The sequence below is a fragment of the Heteronotia binoei genome, chromosome 2, assembly GCF_032191835.1.
Source record: "Heteronotia binoei isolate CCM8104 ecotype False Entrance Well chromosome 2, APGP_CSIRO_Hbin_v1, whole genome shotgun sequence".
Classification (NCBI taxonomy): Eukaryota; Metazoa; Chordata; class Lepidosauria; order Squamata; family Gekkonidae; genus Heteronotia; species Heteronotia binoei.
The window spans coordinates 21,404,604-21,424,521 of record NC_083224.1 but is presented as its reverse complement, the minus strand read 5'-3'; the positions used below and the strand labels follow the sequence as shown (position 1 = coordinate 21,424,521).

The 19,918-nt window shown below is 45.3% G+C and overlaps 1 protein-coding gene across 1 annotated transcript in view; it reads right to left on the bottom strand.

The window, feature by feature from the left end:
- COL20A1 (collagen type XX alpha 1 chain) overlaps nt 1–19,918 on the bottom strand; it is a 219,977-nt gene that overhangs the window by 100,115 nt on the left and 99,944 nt on the right. The window contains exons 19-21 of the mRNA XM_060230663.1: nt 10,747–10,889; nt 7,865–7,994; nt 4,991–5,047 (exon numbers count right to left, since the gene is read on the bottom strand). Coding sequence (XP_060086646.1) covers nt 4,991–5,047; nt 7,865–7,994; nt 10,747–10,889 — 330 coding nt within the window. The remainder of the gene's footprint in view (nt 1–4,990; nt 5,048–7,864; nt 7,995–10,746; nt 10,890–19,918) is intronic.

Genomic DNA, 19,918 nt, shown 5'->3' with positions numbered 1-19,918 from the left:
GGAGCACTCCCTGGAGAAGACCCTGATGCTGGGAAAGACAGAAGGCAAAAGAAGAAGAGGAGGGCAAAAGATGAGATGTCCGGACAGTATTACTGATGTAACAAACTCGAATTTGAGCAGACTTCAGAGGATGGTGGAAGCCAGGAGGGTCTGGCATGACTTGGTTCATGGGGTCACAAAGAGTCGGAATCGACTGTGTGACTGAACAACAACAACATATTTTAATCTGTAATATGTGTTAAATTTTGTTGTAAGCCGCCCTGAGCCCACATCCGGGAAAGGCCAGGATACAAATCCAAACATTAAATTAAATTAAACTCTCAGACAAGCTACGGTTGCCAGCCTCCAGATGGTGCCTGGCTCTCTCTCAGAATTTCCACTCATCTCCAGGATACAAGAGTTCTGGAGAAAATGGCAGAGTTCTGGAGAAAATGGCAGCTTCGGAAGAAGGGCTTTACGGCATCATGCCTTGCTGAGAGTCCTTCCCATTCCCAAATTCTGCCCTTCCCAGGCTCCACTCCATCCCCACCAAATCTCCAGGAAGTTCGCTCTCCCCAAATACTGGAATGCAAGGGCATCTAATGAAGCTGGTGGGCAGTAGGTTCAGAACGGAAAAAGGAAATACTACTTTGCACCGAGAGTGGTGAAAAGATGGAATTCGCTGCCAGAGGATGTAGGGATGGCCACAGGAATAAACAGCTTTCAAAAGGGGATTAGATAGATTCATGGAGGATGAATGTGGAATTCTTCACGTTCACTTCTGGGTGACTTGTCACATCATCTTTCAGGCCAGTTGGGGGTGGGAGAGAATCACCCCCCAAAAGTGGTTGATGCCAGCTGGGCCACCCTATGTGGTGGGACAGCCAACAGAAGGCTGCCGAATGACCACAGTTTAGAGTTGCCAGCTCCAGGTTGGGAAATACCTAGAGATTTTGGGGGTGCAGGCTGAGGAGGGTGGTGAGAGAGTTAAGTGAGGTAGAATACCATAGAGTCCAGCTTCTGAAGCATCCATTTTCTCCAGTTTAACTGATATCTGTCACCTGGAGACCAAGTCCTATGAAGAAAGGTTGAAGGAGCTGAGCATGTTTAGCCTGGAGAGGAAGCGGCTGAGAGGTGATCTGATCACTATCTTCAAGTACTTGAAGGGCTGTCCTATAGAGGATGGTGTGGAATTGTTTTCTGTCGCCCCAGAAGGTAGGACCAGAATCAATGGGTTGAAATTAAATCAAAAGAGTTTCTGGCTCAACATTAGGAAGAACTTCCTGGCCGTTAGAGCAGTTCCTCAGTGGAACAGGCTTCCTTGGGAGGTGGTGGGCTCTCCTTCCTTGGAGGTTTTTAAACAGAGTCTAGATGGCCATCTGATAGCAATGTGGATCCTGTGAATGGGGGGGGGGGGTATTTGTGAATTTCTTGCATGTGCAGGGGGTTGGACTAGATGACCCTGGAGGTCCCTTCCAACCTTATGATTCTATGAATTATAATAGCAGGAGCTCTCCAACTAATACCTGGAAGTTGGCAACCCTACCACAGTTGGCTCACTTGGAACCTATGGAAGGAGGTGTCCTTCCTGTCCATCTTCTCTTTTTCAGACCATCTATAAGATGCTGTTTTTATCTTAAACAAAAGGAGTTGTTTATTTGCCAAGAAACACAGGCCAGACAATCATGCGGGTGTATTAATATTAATTGCAACATTTGCAAGGGAGCGTATTTTTCTACCTCCTCTCCATGCCGTTCGTCAACGGCATTGTGCACGACATAAATGAGCTATTTTGAACAAAATCGAAGTGCTTTGCCACATGCTGGGCCATTCCCCTCTTGCAGGAAATCCCTAGCGATATCTCCTCTTATCCTTTGAGCCAGGGAATCAAGAATTGGGAACTGCCACTCATACAAATCAGAGATCGGCGAGGAAGAATCAAAGGCTCGTGGGTTGAAGAGTTCTAAAGTGCTCTCCATTTAAATGGGTTCAACGGAAAAAAAGACTCCTTCAAAAACCAAAGCCCAGCAGTTATTTGCTTCTGGAAAAGTCTATCTGAGACAAAAGTGCTGGTTCCAGACTAGCAGCTTGGGGTGCATGGGAGGTGTTTGGAAAGCAGTGGCCAAATCCACTCCACACGTTCCAGCACAAGGTGCCCCTATCCTGCCTGTGGGGCACCTTGGCGCAGTCAGACTATTGTAGTCGGGGTAGTTTTGTAGAAAAATAGGTGGCGGAACTCATATGCCACGCCCCCTCACTGAAACGCCCACTGAGGCAGATGTCGTGCTGCTGAGAAATTTGCTACCACTTCAGAAGTGGTAGCTTTTTGACCCGTGGCTGAGATGCCTAAGAACAGGTTGAGTACAGGAGCAGGACGGGTGGCAGATTCAGGGCCGGCTCATCCACTAGGCAAACTAGGCGGTTGCCTAGGGTGCCAGGAGGGAGGGGGCGCCGAATTGGGCTCCCTCCCTTCTGGTGCCCTAGGCAACCGCCTAGATTTGCCTCCTTCCCCCCTGCCACTGCTGCCGCCAGCCCCGTCCTTTCCGCCATGCTCCAGCTGCCCCCTCCCTCCTGAAGCTCGCCGTGACAACGCTGAGCCCTACTACCAGCTTCTCACAGCAGTGTCTGTGTATTTTGTAAAGAGACGGATGGAGGAGACTTTGCAACCCCCTCACTTCCGGTTCAGGAAAGGAGGAGGGAGAAGCCTCCTCCATCTGTTTCTTCACAAAATGCGCAGACGCGGTTGCGAGAAGCCGGTAGTAGGGCTCAGCGTTGTCGTGGCAAGTTGGGGGGGTGAGCAAAGCGTGGGGGGCAAGCGGAGCATGACAGGGGGTGAGCAGAGCATGGGGGGGGAGCTTGCCTAGGGCGCCATGTGCTGTAGAGCCACTGCTGAGCAGTTGTGCATGTTTGGATTTGATTTTTTTTTAATCCACCTGGGTCCCGTCTCTGTGTTGCCTTAAAATGCCGGTCTGGACCCAGCCAAAGAGAACTTTTTCTCCCTCTCCTCAAATACCACAACCCAAGGGCATCCAGTGAAGCTGGTGGGTAGTAAGTTCAGGATGGAAAAAAGGAAATGTTACTTTATGCCAAGAGGTGGAATTCACTGCCAGAGGATATAGTGATGGTCTCAGGAATAAACAGGTTTTAAAAAGGGATTTAGATAGATTCACCGAGGATAACTAGCCATGCTACTAGCCATGGTGACAGTTGCGTATGTGTGACTCTGCGTTTCATGTGGATTGTTAGTTCCTGCCTGGCTCATTGGAGCCATTAGAAGAAGAAGACTGCAGATTTATACCCCGCCCTTCTCTGCAGGTCTTGAAACGCAGAGTCTATCCCTCTCCTACATCAAGTAGTAGAGTAGTGAAAAGTTTGGTGCCATAAAGGTAAAGGTAGTCCCCTGTGCAAGCACCGGTTGTTTCCGACTCTGGGGTGTCGTTGCTTTCGCAACGTTTTCTCGGCAGACTTTTTACAGGGTGGTTTGCCATTGCCTTCCCCAGTCATCTACACTTTCCCCCCAGCAAGCTGGGTACTCATTTTACCGACCTTGGAAGGATGGAAGGCTGAGTCAACCTGGAGCTGGCTACATGAACCCAACTTCTGCTGGGATCAGTACTCCAGTTTTACCACTCTGCGCCACGGGACTGTTGATGCTATAACTTGGTCCAAATGGTTCTTGATTTGCTGTTAAAGCCAATTCATTTTTTCCCCCTTTGCTGTGCTTCTCCAACAAACATCCTAGAGAGGAACCTTTTGCTGTCCCAAAAGCCGCAAAGCCAATTTTGGTGACATCTGTATTTTACAATTGACTCCCCGACAGATTTTTTTTTATAGCCTAGTTTGTTCAACATTTGCTAGCGAACCCTCTTCCAAATGTATTTTATAGCCAGTCATTTGAAGAGACATCCCTGACGATCTCACATTAATAAAGCATTTTAAAGAGGAAGGGATTTAATTGAAAGACTTTCTGAAATACATTTGCAGCCTCCCTTTTCCGCCAAGGGCATAGAAATAAATATCCTCTTGCTGCAGAATGCCAGATATTTCTTGAGAATCACTCCGTGCCTTGTGGATTTGCTTTTGTTTCACCTTGAGAAACCAGGCAAAAACATCGCCTGCGACTTCAGATTGCAGCAAAATTATTCCAAGCGCTGAAAAAAAGCTTTATAAATGTCAAAATCTGGCAATCAGGCCCCTGGCATTGGATTCCAAAGGAACTCTTCTTTTTTTACACCGTTTTAGGAAGACTGTTCATTTGAAATGTGGTGCTGGAGGAGAATCTTACAGATACTGTAGACCACCAGAAAGACAAATAAACGGCTTCTATACGCAACTTTAGGGACTGAACAAAGCAGGAATCAAGTGGCACCTTGAAGACCAACCAAGTTTTATTTAGAACGTAAGCTTTTGTGTGCTCTCTAGGCACACTTCATCAGACGAGGGGATCAGGTATTGTGGCTGGAATACAAGCAGTTTGTTGATTAAGAGGGCAAACTAACTGATCACAGGGTCACATAAAACAGTGTGGCTTGGCCATTTCATCTGGATAGCCATAAAAGGTAAGACAGTTCCTTGCCAAATGGTGTTTCTGCAAATCCAGGTAAATCACAAAAGGACATGTATATCCTAGTTGTAGTCCACCCAATCCACTTATCAACATCAGTCTATACATTATAAACATCATTCTAGTCTGCCGTTAGAAAACAAAAATACATAAAATGAAAATGGGTTAAGTATATGTAATGAGACAAATAGCCAATATCCCTTATTTGAGTATGTCAGTGTAAAACGTTATTCTGATACACCATTATAAAAGAGCAATACATTGGATGACAGGGAAGAAATGGAAGTTTCAGATTCCCTATTCCTTGGCTCCATGAGCAACCAAAAGGGGGACTGTGCAAACAAGAAACCAGAAGGCTGAGATTGGGAAAGGCAACCATGAAGGAGCTAGAAAATACTCTTATTAAGTATTAAGTATAAAATACTCTTATTAAGTATAAGGCCTTACCATCAGTTTTGAACAGGATGGATCCTCTTGATGTGGGCAACCTGGCCATGGCTGGGGCTAGCAAAAAAACCAAACAAACAAAGATGCAGAGTGATGCCCTTCTGAAAATGAAATCTGACTAAAAATGAGTTTAATCCCAGGCTCCAAAAGCGAAACCAGATAGTCGAGGAAAAGATAGAAGAAGCAGAATTGCAGATTTATAGCTGCCCTTCTCTCTGAATCAGAGATTCAGAGCGGCTTACAATCTCCTTTATCTTCTCCTCCCACAACAGACACCCTGTGAGGTGGGTGGGGCTGGGAGGGCTCTCCCAGCAGCTGCCCTTTCAAGGACAACTCCTACGAGAGCTATGGCTGACCCAAGGCCATTTCAGCAGCTGCAAGTGGAGGAGTGAGGAATCGGACCCAGTTCTCCCAGATAAGAGTCCACACACTTAACCACTACACCAAACTATACCAAGGAAAGCCTGAAAAAATCTGGAGATACTTTCCCTCACCCATCCATCAGGTTGCTGCTGTGTTTCTTTACTTATCTACCAACAGGGCTGGCCTTGCCATTAGCAAACTAGGCGATTGCCTAGGGTGCCAGCCTTCGGGGGTGCCAAATTGGGCACCCCCCATGTGATTTTGTGACATAATCAGTGGGGGGGGGGGCAGAAGTTAGCCTTGCCTAGGGTGAGGGAGAGTCTAGAGCCTGCCTACCGACTAGCTATAGGGTTGCCAATCCCCAGTCTGAGGCAGGGGATCCCCCAGTCTGGAGTCCCTCCCCCACTTCAGGGTCATCAAAAGGCAGGGAATGGGTTGGAAAAGGTCTGCTGGACTCTCCATTATACTCAATGGGGACTGATTCCCATAGGATATAATGATGAATTGATCTGTGAGTATCTGGGGCTGGGGGGGTGTCTTTTTTTAGGTAGAGGCACCAAATTTTCAGCATAGCATCAGATGCCTCTCCTCAAAACACACACCCCCCCCAGGTTTCAAAAACATTGAACCAAGGGGTCCGATTCTATGAGCCCCAAAAGAAGGTGCCCATATCCTTCATTATTTCTAATGGAGGGAAGGCATTGAAAAGGTGTGCGGTCCTTTTAAATGTGATGGCCAGAACTCCCTTGGGAGTTCAATTAAGCTTGTCACAACCTTACTCCTAGCTCCACCCCCAAAGCCTCCAGATATTTCTGAAGTCCGACCTGGCAACCCTATAAGCAATTTGCTGAGCAATTACCCAGCGTATCCTGGGCACAATTCGCACTCTCGAACTTCCTGGGTCTCATCACACTTTGCACAAATCTCATGTCACATCTTCTTGGGCCCAATTCATGCCCTCAAACAAACAGACCAAGGCGACAGCATGAAAGGCATGCTGGGATAAAATCAAGACGGATGAATCAGCCTCTGAAAGATTGTCTATACACTGAGTTCCTGAACACTAACTTGAAGGAACAGAAGTGAGAGAAAACATTCACATGAGCATAAGATTCAAGCTGTGGAATCACAAACGCAAAAGGGCACTGTTCCTAGATGTATTTTAAACAAATATACAAACACTTGTGCAATGGCACATGTTGGCATTTGTGGTTCCATGCTGTTGCTCCTTGGGCTTTGTTGACACAATCCACACAGTCAGAATCCTACAAAAATCACGTTGCAGCATTCTGGACAGAATGAAGTTTCGAGACCAGGGGTGGCCAAACTGTGACTTGAGAGCCACCTATGACTCTTTCACACATGTTGTGTGGCTCTCAATGCCCTCACCACCCCATCGGCCAGCTTGAAGAGGGCATGTGTCTCTTTAAAACACTTTTCCATGCCAAGCCAGCTGGCAGCTTGGAGAATGCATTTAAAGTTAAAGTTGCTTTCCTTCCACCTCTATTTTCCTTCCTTCCCTCCTCGTCTTGTGGCTCTCAAACATCTGGCATTTGTGTCTTGCAGCTCTCAAACATCTGATGTTTATTCTATGTGGCTCTTATGTTAAACAAGTTTAGCCACCCCTGTTCCAGACAGTCTTCAAGCACAGCCCCATGTGAAGCGTATTACAGTAGTCAGGCCAAGAGGCTTCCAGCTCATATATGACAGTGTCTAATTTTTACTGATGCTCCTACAGTAGGTGATGCTCATATACCTTGTTGTGTGTACAACATTAAGTTTGTCCCACTGAAGACCAGCAGGGAATGGGACAGAGCATGTCTGTTATGTACGTTCTGAAAATATTTATAGAGTTGATAATGTTGTGAGGTAGGCTAGGGTGGAAATGCCTGGATGGGAATACTGGGGGGATGTAAATGTAATAAAAGAGGCTAATTCTATCCAGAAAGCATGCTAGGATGTTGGGATATGCACAGTTTCTCAAGTAATTTAATTATTACAACCAGGGGTGGAATTCTAGCAGGAGCACCTTTGCATATTAGGCCACACACCCCAGATGTAGCCAATCCTCCAAGAGTTTACAAGGCTCTTTTTTGTAAGCTCTTGGATGATTGGCTACATCAGGTGTGTGGCCTAATATGCAAAGGCGCTCCTGCTAGAATTCCACCCCTGATTACAACATTTGCATCCCCCTTTTCCTCCTGGTGCAAGACAGGTTACAACAGATCCATGTAGCCTGCTTCAAAGGGCTGTTGTGAAATTTAAAAAGGCTGCTCTGAACTCCTTGGAAGAGCTGTGGGATAAAAATGAAACAGATAACTTTTGAAGTTCTTACAGAGAGCACTCCAGTCTGTCGGCTACGTTTTATCACATGCTTCTTTCAAGAAGACCAGAGTGGCACGCATGGGTGGTTCTTTCCTCCTTACAACGACCTCGAGAAATAGGTTAGCCTGGGAATGTTTGAAACAAGATACAAAAAACAGAAGATAAGGAAGCCTCTGATTTTACTACCTGTCTGGCCAGTCATAGAGATGGGATCACTCTCTCCTGTGGCGTAGACTGCAGAAACTGTCACGGTGTACACTGTACCAGGAAGGAGTGAGTGAAGTGTGACGGCCCGGCTTTTCCCCGAAAGCATTATCTGTGGAAGAAAACAAGGTAAGTCTTACAGCCTAACGACTTCCTTGTGACATTCAAGTCTCATTTGGATGACACAAAACAGTAATTCACTGCCACAGGAAGTGGTGGCGACTACAAACATAGACAGCTTCAAGAGGGGTTTGGACAAACATATGAAGCACAGGTCCATCAGTGGCTATGAGCCACAGGGTATAGATGGAACACTATAGATGGGGCAGTGATGCTCTGTATTCTTGGTGCTTGGGGGGAGGCAACAGTGGGAGGGCTTCTGGAGTTTCATCCCCACTGGTGGACCTCTTGATGGCACCTAGGTTTTGGCCACTGTGTGACACAGAGTGTTGAATTGGATGGGCCACTGACCTGATCCAACATGGCTTCTCTTACGTTCTTATGCTCAGGGCAGTGATGCTCTGTATTCTTGGTGCAGGAGGGGGCACAGTGGGAGGCTTTTCTATCTCTCTCTCTCTAATCTGTCTGTCTGTCTGTCTGTCTGTCTGTCTGTCTGTCTGTCTGTCTGTCCGTCCGTCTGTCTGTCTATCTATCTATTAGGGAAGGGATGGTGGCTCAGTGGTAGAGCATCTGCTTGGTAAGCAGAAGGTCCGAGGTTCAATCCCCGGCATCTCCAAAAAAGTGTCCAGGCAAATTGGTGTGAAAAACCTCAGCTTGAGACCCTGAAGAGCCGCTGCCAGTCTGAGTAGACAATACTGACTTTGATGGACCAAGGGTCTGATTCAGTATAAGGCAGCTTCATATCTATCTATCTATCTATCTATCTATCTATCTATCTATCTATCTATCTATCTATCTATCTATCTATCTATCTATCTATCTATCTATCTATCTATCTATCTATCTATCCATCCATCCATCCATCCATCCATCCATCCATCCATCCATCCATCCATCCATCCATCCATCTATCCCTCTATCCCTCTATCCCTCTATCTATCTATCTATCTATCTATCTATCTATCTATCTATCTATCTATCTATCTATCTATCTATCTATCTATCTATCTATCTATCTATCACCTGTCTGTCTCTATTTATATAAATTAACGGAAATATCCCACCCTCCCCACTGAAACTGGCTCAGGTTTACATACTTTCAAAACAATTTGTAAAGTATTTCTCTCTCCCCACCCTACTTTTTACTCCAGTCTTCAACAGTGGCTATTTAACCTTGGCTCAGGCTGTAATACATTGAATGTGTGTTACTTCGAATAACATTTTTCCCCTTGGTGGACATTTTATCCTTTCTACTGTAATTTATCCTGACTCTGGTGTCATTAGATGAGGTATAGGTTTAAGGCACAAATGAAACAGCCCTAGGAGGGGTTACTCTCCTTTTGCAGCTGGTGGCTGAAGCAGAATCTTCAGGACCCAGGAAAAGACATCTTGCCGTAGAAGATGTCTCTTTTTCTGCCATCAAGTTGCAACCAACTTATGCCGATCCCAAAGGGTCTTCCAGGCAAGAGACATTCAGAGGTGGGTTGCCATTGCCTGACTCTGCATTGCAACCCTGGACTTCTTTGGAGGTCTCTCATCCAATCAGGACCAACCCCACAGCTTCTGAGATTAGGCTCACCTGGGACATCCAGGTTAGGGCAGACAAACAGAGGTGGTTTGTCACTGCCTGCCTCTGTGGAGGAAGGACTGTGACTCAGTGATAGAGCTTCTGCTCTGTATGCAGAAGGTCCCAGGTTCAATCCCCAGCATATCCAGTTAAAAGGACCAGGCAACAGGTGATGTGAAAGACCTCTGCCTGAAACCCTGGATAGCTGCTTCCAGTCTGAGTAGGCAATATTGACCTTGATGGACCAAGAATTTAACTCAGTATAAGGCATGTGTGCTCAGGTGTGTAGTGAATCTGGACCGCCTTGGTGGTCTCCCATCCAAGTCCTAACCAGGGTTGACCCATTTTAGCTTCCTAAATCAGACAAGATCAGGATTAGCCTGAGCTAGCCAGATGATGATGATGCCTCAGATTCAGCAGGAGCTCACAGGAGCACACCTCCTAAACCTTTCTGATGGTTCCCTCTCCTCCCCACCTACCTTGTCCATTGGATAGTAGGTGCAGCTGCATAACAATTCCTGGATTAGGAGAGCTGGCAGCCAGCCAGCCACCAGGAGCTTTGCCACACCCCCAGCAGCCCTCATCAACCCCTGGAAAAGTTCACGCCACCCTTTCTCCACCTCTTATGTGATTTTAGGTGGTGGGTGGCTTGCTGGCCTTTTGACTGGGAGGGGGGCAGCCTAGGAAAGCCCTGGGCAAGCAAGGCCTGCTTGGGCTGGCTGGAGCTCTAAGCCAGTCCAAGCAGGCCTTGCTCACCCAGGATTCTCCTTTCTTTCATCAGGTTGCTTTTGGCTGGTGGGGAGGGCAGCATATGCTAATGAGCTCCACCTCCTATTTTTCTGCAAAACAACCGATGATGGTGGTGGTGATGATGATATTGGATTTATACCCTGCCCTTCACTCTGAATCTCAGAGTCTCAGAGCGGCTCACAATCTCCTTTACTGTCCTCCCCCACAACAGGCAACCTGTGAGGTGGGTGAGGCTGAGAGAGCTCTCCCAGAAGCTGCCCTTTCAAGGACAGCTCTGTGAGAGCTATGGATGACCCAAGACCATGCTAGCAGGTGCAAGTAGAGGAGTGGGAATCAAACCTGGTTCTCCCAGATAAGAGTCTGTGCACTTAACCGCTACACCAAACTGGCTCTCAGATCAGAAGATTTTACAGTCCACAAAACTCACCATCTCCTGGTGCTTCTGGCTGGTTTCTGGGGTGTAGGTGAGTCTGTAGTGCTGCACGGTGCCCTCTGGAGGACTCCAATGGACTTGTAGGCTGTTGGGAGTCTCAGAATCCACAAAGAGGTTTGCAGGAGGATTCTTGGTGGCTGCAATTAAATAAAATATGGGAGAGCTGGCTCTCAGAATTGGGAACTGAATTATCAGAGAAATGCGACAAGGCATACACAAGCGATCCCGCTTTTCCTCAGGACAGCTTCATGTGAGTCAAGAATAATAGGCTTTGATTGTCTCTGAGGAAGTGTACTTTGGCTCATGGAAGCTGAAACTCTGGAAAACATGGAGCAGAGAACCATCAGTGGCTATTAGACACAGGGTATTCTTGGAACTCTCTGGGGCAGTGATGCTCTGTATTCTTGGTGCTTGGGGGGGGGGGCAACAGTGGGAGGGCTTCTAGTGTCCTGGTCCCATTGGTGGACCTCCTGATGGCACCTGGGTTTTTGTGGCCACTGTGTGACACAGAGTTTTGGACTGGATGGGCCATTGGCCTGATCCAACATGGCTTCTCTTATGTTCTTAGTCATTAAATCGCTGTGGTGGAAAGTGCCGTCAAGTCATGGCTCACTTATGGAGACCCACCCATAGGGTTTTCACAGCAATAAATGGTTCAGAGGTGGTTGGCAATTGCTGCCTCTGTATAGTGTCCCTGGACTTCCTTGCTGGTCTCGCATCCTAATGTTAACCAGGGTCAGCCTTGCCAGGCTTCCAAGATCTCATGAAACTGGGCTAGCCTGGGCTATGCAGGTCACAGCCTTTGAGGTTGTGACTCAAATTCTGTTTCAGTCTCGGTTGTACCCATTAAATGTCCATTTAGGACTCATTGTGACATTACCTTTGTGGTGTGAAATGGAATACCCATATTTTGTGGGAGTTTCTCACATCACTGAGAATTAGGCTTTCCAACCTCCAGGTGAGGCCTGGAGAAATCCCAGTTTTAAATCTGCTTTCCAGACAACAGAGATCAGTTCCCCTAGAGAAAATGACTCCTTTGGCGGGAGAATTCTATGGTGTTATACCCTGGGTGAGGTCTCCCCAAACACCACAGTCTTCAGCCCCCACTCTCAGATTTCCAGGAATTTCCCAAACTGGAGTTGGCAGCCCCACTGAAAACACAAGGAGAGCCCTGCTGGATCAGACAAAGAACCCATTTATCCATGTAGTACATCTTTATGCAACCATCCCCTAAGGAGTTGGAGTGTCATGAAGCAATCTCCTTTCCCCATTTTTCTTCACAAAAACACTGTGATGTTGGTCTTAACAGGTGCCACTGGACTTGAATCTTGTTCTTCTGTTGTACAGCAACACAGTTACCCACCTGAAACGGAGGTTTAGGGATGGGCATGAACTGGCTCACAAACTAAAGTCTGTGATAAACTTTGGTTGGTTCGTGGTTCGTGAAGTGAAATTCATGACTGGTCAACCAGCACAAACTTTCAAGCTGTTTGTGGAGGTTCATGAATTTCCAGACAGACTGTCTCTGTTCAAGAGCCAGTTTGGTGTTGTGGTTAAGTGCGCGGACTCTTATCTGAGAGAACCAGGTTTGATTCCCCACTCCTCCACTTGTACCTACTGGAATGGCCTTGGGTCAGCCATAGCTACCGCAGGAGTTGTCCTTGAAAACAGTGCTGGATTAAACCCTATACAGGCCCCTAGGCAGTCAAAATCTTGGGGGCTCCCTGGCAAATTATCTCAGAGTTGGAGCACCTGCCCTGCTGCCCACGGCCCCCACTGCAACCTGCAGGTACCTTCTCAAAAGCCCCTTTAACAAAGCTGTGGGGGAAAAGTAGAGAGAGGAAAACTTGGAGACAATGCCAGCAACCACACCAGGCAAGTTGGACAAAGAGCAGCTCAGTTGCTGGCTATGTGTGCAGGCTGGGAGGACTGCAAGTAGGAGGAAAACGAGGAGGGGCGCCAGCCTGGGGCCCCTAAAGGCATGGGGGTCCATAGGCCAGTGCCTACTTTGCCTAACTGTTAATCCAGCCCTGCTTGAAAGGGCAGCTGCTGTGAGAGCCCTCTCAGTCCCACCTACCTCACAGGGTGCCTGTTGTGGTGGTGGGAAGATATAGGAGATTGTAAGCCGCTCTGAGTCTCTGATTCAGAGAGAAGGGCAGGGTATAAATCTGCAATTCTTCTTCTTCTTTACCAAACTTCAAAGCAATAGGGAGGGCAGAATTCTCCTGGAGTGGAAACACTCTGATCTTTTTCAAGCATTTATACTTGCCAATTTCAAGAGCTCCCACCCCTTTGTGGAGTCCCTGTGTTTCCATGTTCTTGCACAGAGCTTGCAATATCCCCCAGATGGGGATGACGGTCTTTGGGAGTAGCAGAAGTGTTCAGGAGCTGGAATGGCAGCTCTCAAAGGGGATTGACAGGTTGTCATTTCACTCCCAGAACTTTTTCGCTCCTCCCAGGAGATGGCATTCCACCGGTTGCACTGTGATTGCCCTTGTACTGTTGGGCACTCTGTATATTGTAGTAGTCCTGCTGGGATTGCAAAAATGTCCCCCCTTCCTTGAATTGTGATTGAACTGGCATTGCCACATTGCCACAGGATTCTGCTGGGCACTAATACATTACATTGGTTATGCTGAGTTTGCAACCCCCCTTCTGTGTGATTCTGAGCAAGACATTAGTCCTGCTGAGCTGGCAGTGCCACAATGACACTGGGTTCTTCTGGGCACTAGTACATTAAACTGATTCCACTGGGCTTGCAAAAATCACCCCCCCCCCCCACCACCTTCACTTTCTACTGCAGAGATTCTCAGGGACTTTGATCCTGTTCTGCTGGGCTTCTTATGCCTTTGGGGGGTTTTTTGCCCTTGCTTTTTGTCTCCATTAGGATCATTCTAGCTCTGGGGTGTTAAACTCATTTGTTATGAGGGCCGAATCTGACATAAATGAGATCTTGTTGGGCCAGCCAATGCTGGGTTGGGCTCAGCCATGTTGGGCCAGGCCATGTGTGTACCTTATTTAAGGTTAGGTAGCAGAGATGTAAACTTTATAAAGAACACAAACACAATTAAATATATATATTTTAAAAACTTAAAACATGATTAAAATGCTAGTACTCAGTCTTAAAGGTGCTTTCTTTGTATTTCTCCCAAGGGATCTAGGGAACTGGGCAAAGGAAGCTCTGGCTCTTTCCTTCCTTCCCCAGGGAGAGACGCTTGGCTCAGTAGCTCTACTGTGTGATTGAGAGAGCCTGGAAAAACAAGCTCTGCCTCCCCCCCCTTTCCTCCTCTAGGGAGGAGCCTCAGCCAACAGAGAAAATAGAAGTTTTGCTCTGTAGTTCCTGTGCAATTGAGTAAGCCTGGCAATGCAAGCTGTGATGCAGAAGGAAGCAAGAAAGAGGGAGAAGGAAGCCGATGACAGACAGTTGCTTGGGGGCCTGATAGGAGCCCTCTGGGGGCCTGATTCGGCCCCCGAGCTGCATGTTTGACACCCCTGTTCTAGCTGTATCTGAAGAGGTGAGTGCTCACTCACTGAAAGCTCTGCCATGAGTTTTGTTTAAGTCTTTAAGGTACTAATGAGTTTTGTTTAAGTCTTTAAGGTACTAATGGACTCTTGCTCTTTCTTACTGCTACAGACAGACTAACCCATCCTGATGAAAACTAGGTCACTTTTTAATCGCAATGCCAGCGCAGAAGGAAAAGAGGCAGGCAAGCAATCAAAAGGATTTTGCACAGACCTTGTACATCTTTAGAATCCCACGAGTCAGCTTTCCAACTTAAACACCATGATTCAGAAACAGAGGCCCTTTGCTTTGCTGAGGCAAATCCACAACAATTTCTAGCAGACCTAGATTATCGCCGTACTCCCTAATTCAATATCAAACCAGCTTTCATTAATCTGAAATCAAATCCAGGTAATGAGAATCTGTAGTCAAGGCAGCATTTTATTGATTGACTTTATTCATATCCCGTCTTTCTCCCCAGTGGGGACCCAGAGTGGCTTGCATCATTCTCCTCTCCTCGGTCTTATTCTCACAACCCTGTGAAGTCGGTTAAGCCATAGGGATGGACACAGACTGGGAAAATGCACTTCAGTTTCATGGTGCATCTGGTTTGTGAGCCACGAAATGTCATGAGCTCTTAAGTGTCAAATGATCCAGTTTAGTTTGGGAGGTTTGTGATGTGGCAGAATACACCTGAGCATGCTAGAGACACCAAACTTTTCTGCACGTTTTTGCTACCTCCAGTGGTTGATTTGATATTACATCACTTTCTGTCCAGCATAAAAACCTGCAGTTTAAATCTGCAGGGAGATAATGTTGAACACAGTGCAATGTAATATCGAATCGACCACTGGAGGGAGTAAAATACCCGTGGAACAGAACAGAAATATGCACACACTTCAGAAGCAACAGGAACAGGCAAGGAAAATGAGAATTCAGAAAGCCCTGAAAGCCCTACATGGCAGTGGGGCCAGGGTACCTAAAGGATAGCCACCTCCCATATTATCCAGCAAATCACTTAAGACTCTGCCTCACAAGCCCCGCCCTTGTGCCGCTGCCTAGAGCTGTCAGGTGCCTCGCCCATCCGGTGGCGGGAACTGCGTAGCATTCCAGGAGTAGGAAGGGACATTGTGAGAGGACACTCTGGTGTTTTGGCAAACTCTATGGTTTTCTGCCCTCAAAACCATAGAGTTTGCCCAAATACCAGAGTGTCCTGGTGTGATGACATCTGCAAAAAGCTACTTGGCTGGCAGCTGATTGAAACTGATTGGAATGGACTGTCACATGAGGTCCATTCCAATCAGCATAGCCAGCTTCAAGAGGGGATTGGATAAACATATGGACCAAACGTCCATCAGTGGCTATTAGCCACAGCGTATTGTTGGAACTCTCTGTCTGAGGCAGTGATGCTCTGTATTCTTGGTGCTTGGGAGGGGCAACAGTGGAAGGGCTTCTAATGTCCTGGCCCCACTAATGGACCTCCTGATAGTGCCTGGGTTTTTTTGGCCACTGTGTGACACAGAGTGTTGGACTGGATGGACCATTGGCCTGATCCAACATGGATTCTCTTATGTTCTTATGTTCTTAAACCCCCAAAAGCAGGGAACCCCCACTGGGACCTGGGCCTGACAACCCTACCCTTGCCTGAAGGTGAAATGAGATGGGTGGCAACCAGAGACAGGGCTTTCTCAGTGATGGCACCTCACCTATGGAATGCCCTTTCCTAGGACTTCCGGTTTCAGCGACCTGAGCTAAAGAGTGACTAGGGTTTGCTCCTGCGGATCGCTCTTTAATCAGGCAGTGGAGGGAACCCCGGGGACTGGGGGCTCGAGTCACAGACCACGGGGAAGTCTGTGCAGGTTGGTGGCTCAAAGAGGGATGGAAATAAATTCCGATCTCCCTCATCGCCGCATACCTCGCTGTCTTGATCGCCATTTTGATGGCTGAAGGGTTGAACACCGGACTTTTCTTTTCTTTTTTATCCTTCCTCTTCTTCATTTTTCTGCTTCTTCAGCGCTGGATTCTGCATGAGCTGAATTGAATGACCGAAATTGCACTGCTGGATTGTAAGTCTCTTTGATTTATTTATACGGAATTTAGAGAAAGCAGAGCGGCGGCAGAGGCGAGTGCAAAGGGAGAAAGGGCGGGGGGAACTACCTGGTTCCTTCTTCCCCTGTTTCAATGCTTCTAAAAGACTTTGCTAGATTTCTATATCAATGTACAATCTCGCTCTGGATTAAAATTCAAAGAGTTTACACCATTCTTATTCAAGGAGAAACTTTATATGTACAAAACTGACTGAGTTCCCAAAAAAACCCCTTCATTTTCTGAGTTACAGTGGAGTGGATTTGTAGGGTGAGGGTACCGGGAGGTGAGCTGTATCTTTTTCCTTTGACAACTCTGGACATAGAGTCAGAAAGATTGGGAGTTTATTCCAGAAGGACGTAAGATTTACATTCTGAATAAAACTTTGTTGGTTTTAAATGTCCAAAACTAATGGAGAAGACGAGGATGATAAGAGTGTTGGGTTCTGTTGAATAAATCTCTGCTGGTTTTAAAAGGTCAGGAAGAACGTTGTCTTCAGTGGATTACAAGGAGAAGTTGCTTGGGGCAACTTTTAAATGTTGTGGGTTTTTTTCTGTTGGGCTTATTGTAGCGGATTATATTTTTGTTGTGGAATATATGGGTCTTTCTGTCATTTTGTATTTTTTTTTTTCTTTAATCATGAGCTTCCCATTTTCTGTTGGATTATAATTTTGCCTTTTTGTTTTTTCAATGTTCCTGTGGATTTTAGGGCTTTTTTATTTTATTTTTATTTACTTTTTTCTTTTTGTTCCATGTTATTTGGCCCTTGTTTTGCCTTTTGGACTGGTTGGATATAAGATCTCCTTTTGGTTTGTTTTTGGCTCTTTATATGGTCCTTGAAAGAGGGAAGACTGCCTGGAGGTGATTTCTTGATCTACAATTTATAGTGGGCATATGGTTTTGGAGAAGCTCGGTCCCTTGGATCTCTTGGATTATTGCCTGTAACTCTCTCACATTAGACACTGGCCTGAACTATTGGAAAATTAGGATTGGCTGAATCATCGAATCTATCTTGAGGACATAAGCTAAGAGACTTGTGTTGTTTTCTAGACTTGGTTGCTTACTGAGCTATTGGACATTTGAGAGTGTTATGGTAACATTGCATTGTTGAAAGTGTTCTTCAGCTGTTATTTTGACTTTCCAGTGTCTCTAACTTGTTGAACTAAGAGACTAGCAATAGTTTCTAAACAATTACTATTTTGTCAAAATATTGATAGTTTCTGCCAGATTCTGGGATAGTCAACAGAAAAAGGAACATTGTGTTCCATAACAAACTTAGGAGTTTAAATTGGTGGTGTGCCACCCTCAGGTGGCTTAAGGTGGTACTACAATAGGAGTTTACAATATAATGGCGTTTAAGGAGGCACCAAAACGAAGAGATAACAGAGAGGGTAGAGCAACAACCCTGTTGCCTAGTTTTTCGTTTGGTACAGCAAGACTTACAACTTCAACGATGCAGGGAGATATGAAAGAAATGCAAAATACCCTTTTAACAGCTATAGCACAACTGACAGACAAGGTAGACAACATAGGAGAACAAATGACAGAAATCAAACAAGAACTACATGAAAATAGAAAACAGACAGAAGAGACTAATAAAGCCCTAAAGGCTTTAGATGCACAAGTGACAGACAATACCCAAAAGGTGGAACAACTGGAGAAAAACCGAAAACATACGATATCAGACTTCTCCAGCTAGAAATTGATAGAGCAGTCTATATGCTAAGATTTCAAAATGTCCCAGAAGAGAAATCCGAAGACCTGCAAAAAATGCTAAGCCAAGCTCTTTCAGCAATCTTGCAGCTTCCCCCAGATAAAATAGGAGATTGACCAAGTCAAGAGGGTTCCCTCAAGCTTCATGAGGAGAAATAAATTGGCTGGCGAAATTCATTTGAAACTTACAAAAAAAGGATTAGAGACAATATTTCGAGACAAGCAAGAGACAAGATGGTGGTGACTGGAGGAAACCCGATGAATATTCTGAGGGAAATTCCATGGCCAGTAAGACAGAAGAGAAGAGAATATCAAGCGTTGACTAAGTTCTTAAGAGAAAGAGAGATACCATACACTTGGCTGATGCCTGAAGGCCTACTTTTCATATACCAAATTAATAGGAACAGGTTCAACTCTGTATTTAAAGCTGAGAATTTTTTGGAGAAAATTGAGAAGAAAGAAGGAAGATGAGGAAGAAGAAGAAGAGGAACTCTCAGAAGGGGAAGATTCAAGTGGTGCAAGGAAGTATTTTACACGGGCCCAGACAAAAAAGGATAAAAAAGATATTGATAAAAAAATCCATAATGGCATAATTAGTCTCTATAAAAGTCAATGGACTTTATTCCCCCTCAAAAAGAAGAAAGACTTTCAAATATTTAACTAAATTGGATATTGATATAATCTGTCTACAAGAAATGCACATTTTGGCAAAAGATCAGCATGTCTTGAAAAATAAAAAATTTGGTAGTGTTTTTGTGGCAACAGATTCAAACAAAAAGAAAAGGGGTTTGGCAACTTATGTAAAGGATAGATTTAATCCTCTATTTAAATTTGCCTCAGAAGATGGAAGAATGTTGTTTGTGGAAATCACCATAGAAAGTAAAAAAATCTCATTGGCAAATATTTACGCACCAAACGACCACCAAGGAAATTCTCTAAGGATTTGCACCTTATGCTGCTGAATTGGGGACATTCTGAATATTGCTTAATAGAAGACTTGAAGAATAGAAGAATGCAGTATTTGATAGACAACTGGACAGAAAAACAGACAAGAATTCTAAAACTAAAGGTCCCCAGCTCCCAACAAGTTTTTTGAAATTAGCTGAAGAATTGGATCTTATCGATGCTTGGCAAACAAAGTATCCAAACTCAAAAGACTTTACCTACTACTCAGCCAGCCATCAATCCTGGTCAAGAATAGATATGTGCTGGATTTCTACAGACTTGGTAAAGGATCTATCAGAGGTAGAAATTCAACCAAGAGTCATATCAGATCATAATCCAATATCTATTAAGATTAAAGGTCCTCAACTTAGAAGGCAATGGAGGTTGAATACACAAATTTTGAAAGATAAAAATTTTCTCCAAGATACTAAACTAGAAATGGAATCTTTTTTCAAACAAAATGTCACCCAAGATGTGAAGATGCAGGTGGTATGGGATACAGCTAAAGCATATTTCAGAGGCTTAGCGATAAGATATAGTGCCAAGAAAAAGAAAGAGAAATCAAAGAGTTTTCAGAAATTAATGACACAAGCAGGGAAAGTAGAAAAAGACTTGAAAGCGCAGCCTACTAAACAGGAGCTTCAGGATAGGATCCAGAAAATACAGAATCAACTAAACTTATTGTTACTAGAGGAAGTGGAGAAAAAGCTAAGATTTGCTAAACAAAACATTTTTGAATTCGCTAATAAACCCAGAAGATGGTTGGCATACAGACTGAGAAACGAAGGTGTGAAAAGAGTAATAACGGTCTTGAGGGATGAAAATAATAAAGAGAAATTTCAAAGACAAGAGATCAGGAAAATTGTGGAGCGATTTTATAAGAAGCTATATGAGTCCAAGCAACCCAACAAAGAGAAATTG